Consider the following 8,001-nt stretch of genomic DNA (forward strand, 5'->3'; position numbering starts at 1 on the left):
GATTCGATAGGTCGCCCTATTGCATAAATTGTGAGAAAGTAAGTGAATTGTATTAATATTTTATTTAAATATATTAAATTTATTCGATCGATTCTAACAAGGGTCCAATCTAGTGGGTTTGATTATCGCCCACATTGAGTTACTGATCTTATAAAAATATAGGCTTACCAATCATTAAAAAAAATTTGATAAATTCAAATCAAATTACTATTAGATAAACCCCTTGAAGACCATCAACTATCTATATCTATATATAATGTAGAGAGTTACTATTACCACACCAACCTTTATGAACACCACACCAATTCCTTTATTAATCACCAAAGTTGGTGTGGCAATAGAAACTCTTGCAATGTATTATCTAGCAATAAAAAAGAAGATAAAAGGCTCATCGAACTTAATTAATTGGAAGTAATATCTCTTTGTCGACTAAGTAATTAAGGTCACATGTCAACAAAAGCCTACTTTTTATTAAGTAATTAAGGCTCTATTGATACTTTTAGCTCCCCCTAATGTGTATCCTATGTCCTAAATTATATTTTATAAGAGTCTCTAATATAATAATATTAGTCTAACAATTGTTCATCAAAATTAAGAAAAATAAAATAAAAATAGATACCAAAGTTGAATTAAACAAAATAAATGAATAAATAAATAATAATCCAAATGATTAATGATCATTTGGTAATACCAACTAACAAAATATGATTATATATCCAAATAATCTAACAATCAGTCCTCAATGATTATACACTTCTACTATATTTTTATTTAAAGAAAATAAAAATTGATCAATGATTAATTGGTAAGACATGTCAACAATCATTGAACAATGATTATACATTTTTTATTTAAAAAAATAATATCAAAGATTCATCATTGATTAATTGATAAAATAAATTAAAAATCAATGATCAATGATCATTGAAATACAAAATTTAGACATTAAACTAGATTAAAAACTAAAAAAAAAATATAAAATGTATGCCTCCTATAAAAGCTAGAAGCAACCCTGATCATTTCTCAAAATACACTTTCAACTTCTACGGGATATCGATTTTATATCAAAATGATAATTTTAACTCGAAATCTTTTCAAATCCCGGAAACAAGATTTTAAAATCTTCTCAAACTATTAATGTAAATTTTTTTATATTGAAATGATAATTTTAACTCGAAAACTTTTCAGATCTCCTTAGTGGAAAAGAAATCTAAGAGACTTCCCAATCTAAAGCAAACTCCTAATATACCAAATGTAATTGACATGTGATGGCTTCCCTCTTTTAAGGTAAGAAATTAAAATTTCAAAGTGTATTTAATGCACCTTGATAAGTACCCTTAGGACACATGTAAACAAATCCCCTAACAATTTACCAACTTCAAGTCCTAACTACCTTCTGTCTCTCACTAAATCCACAATTTAATTCTCCCATCGGATTCACTATCCGGACCCACTTCTTTAAAATTAATATCCAATCCTCTAATAAATATATATATATTTTTTTGAGAAATCTAAAATAAATTATTTAAAAACTAAATTCCAGCCATGTTTATTCTCTCTCTCAAAAAATTTAAAAAAATAAAAAAAAAAAAAAATAAAAAATTGCCTTGAGTGAAGGAAAAAAAATCCCAAACTTACCAAAACCGCTTCTCCCCTTGGCTTTGAAGTTTAAAAGCAGGTTCAGATGTGAATGAGAGAACGAAACTCGAACCACCCCCACCCGCCAACCACAATATTACGGCCATGTTGTCAGAAACACAGGTGGCGCCACCTCTCTCACTCTAACAGTTCCATTGCCGGAATCTGACACACACACACACACACACACAACTTCCTTCAATGGCTCTCCCGAAACGATCCTCACCAACAACAGTTCTCCAAAACGACTCAACCCGGGATCTCAAACAACGAGTCATCTCCAACCTCAACAAACTCTCCGACCGAGACACACACGCTATCGCCACAAATGAACTCGAGTCAATCGCTCGGACTCTGAGTCACGACTCGTTCTCTTCGTTCCTAACTTGCATTTACGACACTGACTCATCCGAAAAAACACCTGTGCGGAAACAATGTGTTCGTCTTCTAGGGTTTCTCTCTGAAATTCATGGAGATTCTCTCTCTCCTTTTCTATCTAAGATGATCTCCAATGTTGTTCGAAGACTTCGAGATCCAGATACTGCAGTTCGATCTGCTTGTGTTGATGCGGTTTCTTTAATGGCAGCGAAGATCACTAAATCTCCGTTTTCGGTGTTTTTGAGATCTTTAACTGAAGCGATTTTGATCGAACAAGACTTCAATTTGCAGATCGGTTCGGCACTTTGTCTCGCTTCTGCGATTGAAGCTTCGCCTGATCCGGATCTTGCACAATTGCAGAAGATTTTGCCGAGGTTGGTGAAATTGTTGAGGAGTGAGAGTTTTAAGGCGAAACCAGCATTGTTGGCTTTAATTGGAAGTATTATTGGTGTTGGTGGTGCTTCGAGTCGTAATGTTTTGGGGAATTTGGTTTCATGTATGGTTGAGTTCTTGAGCAGTGAGGATTGGGCGGCGAGGAAGGCTGCGGCCGAGACGTTTACGAGGATGGCTATTGTGGAGAGAGATTTGTTGTCGGAGTTTAAATCTTCTTATTTGGTTTCTTTGGAGGCCAGGAGATTCGACAAGGTTAGAGAAATTTGTTCCTTTTTCCTCAATTATTGATTGATTGTTGGTTTTGGTTTTGTTCAAAATTAGAAATTTGATTTTTTAGGTAAAAATTGTTCGAGACACGATGAATCAAATGGTGGAGGCCTGGAAGGGTGTTCCCGATGTTTCGGATGAGGTCTCACCACCATTGCACTCAAAATCATCTTTGAGAGGTAAAAATAATTTCTTTTAATTGTTTCTATTTTCGTGAATGATTTGTGATTGAAATTCTAGTTAGTCACCTTATAAGAGGATTGATGAATGTGTTATTAATAATGTTTATTAATCTAACATTAATTAAGAGCACAGTTAAGTTATGAAGAATTTCACATCGATCTCTTTTCTAAAGTTAACGTTCGTATGGTTTAACGGTTTTAATTAATTTGAATTTGTTGGTCTTGTTTATTTTTTTTACATGAATTAAGAGAATAATTAGGTTTTGGAGAATTTCATGTATTTTCTAAAGTTTCTGTCCTTGAATTTTTTTATAACTATTTTTACCTAATTTGAATTCTAGGCTTGAAGTGTGGATCTTCTATCTTCTGTGGCATTTGTTGGTCTTGTTTATTTTTAACATAAATTAAGAGCACAATTAAGTTTTGGAGAATTTCACGTCTTTTCTAAAGTTTCCGTCTTTGAAAATTCTAACTGTTTTACTACATTTGAATTATAGGCTTTAGTGTTGATCTTCTAGTTTCTGTTGCATTTGTTGGTCTTGTTTATTTTTAGCATAAATTAAGAGCACAATTAAGTTTTGGAGAATTTCACGTCTTTTCTTAAGTTTTCGTCCTTTAATTGAATTATAGGCATGAAGTGTTGATCTTCTATCCTTCGTGGCATTCGTTGGTCTTGTTTATTTTTAACATAAACTAAGAGTACAATTAAGGTTCAGAGAATTTCATGTCTTTTCTTAAGTTTTCTTCCTTAAATTGAATTATAGGCTTGAAGTGTTGATCCTCTATCTTCTGTGGCATACGTTGGTCTTGTTTATTTTTAACATGAATTAAGAGCACAATCAAGTTTTGGAGAATTTTTCATCTATTCTAAAGCTTTCATAATTAAAAAGTTTTAACTGTTTTACTTAATTTCAATTGTCTTGAAGTGTTGATCTTTTATCTTCTGTTACATTTGTTGGTCTTGTTTATTTTTAACACGAATTAAGAGCACAATTAAATTTTGGAGAATTTCACGTCTTTTCTAAAGTTTCCGTCCTTAAAAAGTTTTAACTATTTTACTAACTTTGAACTCCAGGCTTGAATTGCTGAACTTCAGTTTCCTGTTGCATTTGTTGGTCTTGTTTATTTTTAACATGAATTAAGAGCACAATTAAGTTTTAGAGAATTTCACGTCTTTTCTAAAGTTTCTGTCCTTAAAAGTTTAAACTATTCTACTTGATTTGAATTATAGGCTTGAAGTGTTATCTTCCACTTTCTGTTGCATTTTTTGGTCTTGTTTATTTTTAGCTCTAAAATCAATTTATTTTGTGTTGGGTTCGAACATTTATCGTTACAGAAAACACAAGTGATTGGCGTTCCCCATGTTGTTCTGGGAATTCAGGTACCGTTTCTTATGAATCTCCCCTAACTAGGGAGAAGACAACCCCATTAAGTCGTTCGCCTTCATCTGATAGTTCATCAACAACCACTGTGAGGAAAAGGAGTCCTGTTGTGAGTACTGACAAAAAGCCTTCAGCTCTGTTCCGTAAGATGGACCTTAAGCAACCTGTTGACTGGAACATTGAGATTGCTGTTCCTCATTCTTCTCCCTTTAATGTGGTCCGTGAGGACGACATTGAGGGGAGAGTTGAGGAATCAGAGGAAAATGAGAGAAATGGGTACCCGAAACCTGAACCAAGACACCCTTTTGTCAAGAAGAACAGTGATGATAAGATGTATAAGTTTGGAGGATTCAGGGCTGGGTCTCGTGTGGTTCCATTTCATGAGGAGAGCTCAGATTCTACGGTTGTTGTCAGTAATGGTAATGAGGAGTTCAATGGGAACCACACAGATAGCGAGGGTTTGTCTTTGATTCGGCGGCAGCTTGTTCAGATAGAGAACCAGCAATCCAATCTGTTAGATCTTCTTCAGGTATGCTATATGCTTCATAACTCTTTCCTTTTGTTCTGAATTTCATGAGTTGTGATCACATTTATGACTCTTTAAGATTTCTGTTTTTGGTATGCTTCTTCGTCGCAGTACTAAAATTGCTCATGTTTGCATTCAAAACCTCCTTGGCCTATTATATTCTACTAGGGAATACCATTATTATCCACAAAGAAAGAGAGTTGCTATGGCCACACCAATTCGTATGCAAATCACCAAAGAATTGCACACAGTTGGTGCGGCGTTAGTAAAAGTTGGTGTGGCAATAGTAACTCTAAGAAACTCATGATTATCCAATTGTTTGTTTTTGTTTTTGTTTTTTTTGGAGTTCAGATGGGAACAAACGACGTGAGATTCTCTCATGGTTCTTGTATTTATATTGAGCCTTTCATCCATACTCATTTTTCTACTGTAATACTTCTTTATTTTTCTTGATGGTTAGGCTTGAGGTTTAATGCGTTCTCACCCTCTATTCTGTGAAAAATATGGGGAATTACAATCGTGCCTTTAGCAAATAAATCATCATGAAGAATAGAAACAAACTTTATTGGTTAAGTGGAAAAATCTGTCTAACCATCCAGTGTTTTTGTTGATAGTTTTCTCTCCAGTGAGACCCTCTATTACCAGAACTCCTTATTGTTTTATTTTCTTCTCAATGCCAAAGAAAAAAAAGAAGAAAGAAACTTTAATCGTGGATTAGAATACCATCCAATACAATGTTTATCGGGCAATGCTTTGCAATTTTGGATGGGTGATAAGGAAGTACACAGTATATAGTTTATATCTTTATGGGATATCTTTTCATTAAGTTGTAAGCATAGTATTTATTTATGGGAGCTGCTTTTAGCATCCCAACTTTTACTTATTACACCTTACAAAAAAAATAAAGAAAATAAGTGAATGGTTGAAATAAGTAAAAGTTGGGGTGCCAATAGTATCTCTCTCATTTTTGTGATGCTAGATTTCTATTTTTTGGGTTTAGGATTTTATATGAGTCTAATCATACTTGTAAACAACTACTGATATTGTTTGAAAGAGTATTATAATGTATTGTAATATTGAGATTATATTTTGAGCCAAACCTTTGTGACGTTTGAAGAGAGTGCTTTAATCTTTAATTGGGGTGTAATAAGTAAAAGTTGGGGTGCCAATATCAGTTCTCTTTATTATTCATTTCTAGTTGCATTTAAAATCCACTAAGAGTTTCTCTTTGAATCTAATGAGTATCATATCATATGATAAATATCTGTTTTCACAGCAACTAAAACATGTTTCGAAGCTAATTTTGTAATCCACGTAGTTGGGTTGGGGTACTTGTTCGCTGGTTGGTTGATATATTAGGATGCTTTAACTGATTTCTTTCTCCTTCCTCTTCTTCAATGTAGAGATTCATGGGGAGCTCACAGAATGGGATACGATCTCTTGAGACACGTGTGAATAGCCTAGAGATGGTATTGGATGAAATTTTGCATGATAGGTCGAGGTCAACAGGAATAATGTCGAACACCAACTCTGCAGAAAACACATGTTGTAAGTTACCTGGGACGGAGTTCCTGAGTTCTAAGTTCTGGAGGAAAACAGACAGCCGATACTCAACCACGAGGTTTTCTTCTTCAGGGGGTACCTCAGCATTGGCTACCATGCACAACATGGTTGATAGAGATGGAAAGATGGAGAATCGTAATCGATTCCACCACCCAGAATTTATTGTCAATCCTTTGGCAAATGTTTGCAGTGACAGCTGGTGATTTAATTCTTTCTTGAATTTCAATTAATCGCGTTTTTTTCATTTATTTAGTATTCGATTTGTTCCTGATCCAGTTCATGGCCAGTGGGGCTTAGATGGGCCGGATCTAAGTATACCCATATCCAGATCAGAATTTTTTTTATCTGGATCCAGATCCAGATCCGTATGCAAATCCGACCTGGATCCTATTAGTTAAAACCATATCCGCATCATTTTGCTTTCACTAAACACTGATCAGGATCTGACCCGACCTAATTACTTGATTTGGGTCAGTTAGGTCGGATAATCTCGGACCATTCAGCATTTTTTTTTGTTGTTGCTATATTTCTTTTCTAATTGCTATACTATTCTATTTTACCATTATAATTCTTTTCTTTTGTAAGAATTCATATTATATTAAAGTAGTAGAAGATATATTTTGAAAAACATAAAAATATAATTTTCAAAGCAATATATCATTCGGATCTAGGCGGATATAGGGATGGACCTTGATCTGACTCGGATCAAGCGACATCAACCCATATTCGAACCATTTTTTATTCGTATATACTCCACAGGTCCAAACCCACAAAATTCAGATTCAGATAACTCAGATTTTGGATAAAATCCAACCCATTTGATGCCTTAATGGACAACATCGCTGTTATGTCAACCTAGGTAACCAATAGAATGAACGGTTGGGAATATAACAATGCTTCATTTCATAAATCTTGATTTTATTTTCGAATGGAGTGGTTATTAGTCCTAATTGTACAATTACAGCATATAATGCTTGCAGTATCTACACAACTTTCTGATTTTTTTCTTTGCTTATCAATTGGCAGATCATCTTCATGATTGGGATCAACGAAGATGGAGTTTTATTTCTTCGAGAAACAGTTCGGTTTGAGAGGCATTGTCTTGAAGATGAAAGACGGTGAAGCTGATCCATCGATTGTAGAGACCAAACCTGCCATTAGTGGACCTAAGCGCGAAAAATTGGTATCGGAGGTACTCTTCCTTGTTAGCAAATTTAATCAGAGAAGCTGCAAGCAGTTTAATTCATTCAATAATTCTTAATTTAGAATCAGCATTCTTCGCTTTTTTTTTTTTTTTTAAAATCTGAACTCAAGATTTGAGAGATAGGGAGTCCATGATCACATTTGATTTACAACCGTAGGCCTAGGGAGGGAAATGTGGGGGAAAGATATGGAATGTGTGTATCATATGGAAGAAAAGAGTCCTCTACCCTTTCTCTCTAGTCTCTTGGCTTAATTACTGCTTTGTGATCTGAAATGGAAGAAAAAAAAAAAAAAAACATTTAGATGGGCAATTCTCTTATATGAATTTTATTTTTCATTCAAAATTATGATTTGGCCTAAAAAAAAAAAAAATGTAAAACAGAGGGTTCAAATTTCCTGATGGTTTTGTTACAAAAAAAAAAAAAAAGAACAAGGAAAAAGATCAAAGTTACTTATTTTATATTTTTCC

The 8,001-nt window shown here is 34.0% G+C and overlaps 1 protein-coding gene across 1 annotated transcript; it reads left to right on the forward strand.

Moving 5' to 3' along the window:
- Positions 1-1,610: 1,610 nt before the first annotated feature.
- Positions 1,611-7,631, forward strand: LOC147405681 (TORTIFOLIA1-like protein 4). Its single transcript, XM_086433481.1, has 5 exons — positions 1,611-2,661; positions 2,747-2,855; positions 4,195-4,769; positions 6,170-6,528; positions 7,356-7,631. Coding segments are annotated over exons 1-5 (1,866 nt in total). The 5' UTR covers positions 1,611-1,839; the 3' UTR covers positions 7,357-7,631.
- The last annotated feature ends 370 nt before the right edge of the window (positions 7,632-8,001 follow it).

The sequence above is a fragment of the Akebia trifoliata genome, chromosome 3, assembly GCF_017979445.1.
Source record: "Akebia trifoliata isolate Shusen 1 chromosome 3, ASM1797944v1, whole genome shotgun sequence".
NCBI lineage: Eukaryota > Viridiplantae > Streptophyta > Magnoliopsida > Ranunculales > Lardizabalaceae > Akebia > Akebia trifoliata.

What these genes read in the sequence shown, in the direction of transcription:
- LOC147405681 (XM_086433481.1), top strand. Translation starts at nt 1,840, where the DNA reads ATGGCTCTCCCGAAACGATCCTCACCAACAACAGTTCTCCAAAACGAC. An exon ending in CTCAAAATCATCTTTGAGAG is followed by an intron (nt 2,856 to 4,194) that starts GTAAAAATAATT and finishes TTATCGTTACAG; the next exon opens with AAAACACAAGTGATTGGCGT. An exon ending in ATCTGTTAGATCTTCTTCAG is followed by an intron (nt 4,770 to 6,169) that starts GTATGCTATATG and finishes TCTTCAATGTAG; the next exon opens with AGATTCATGGGGAGCTCACA.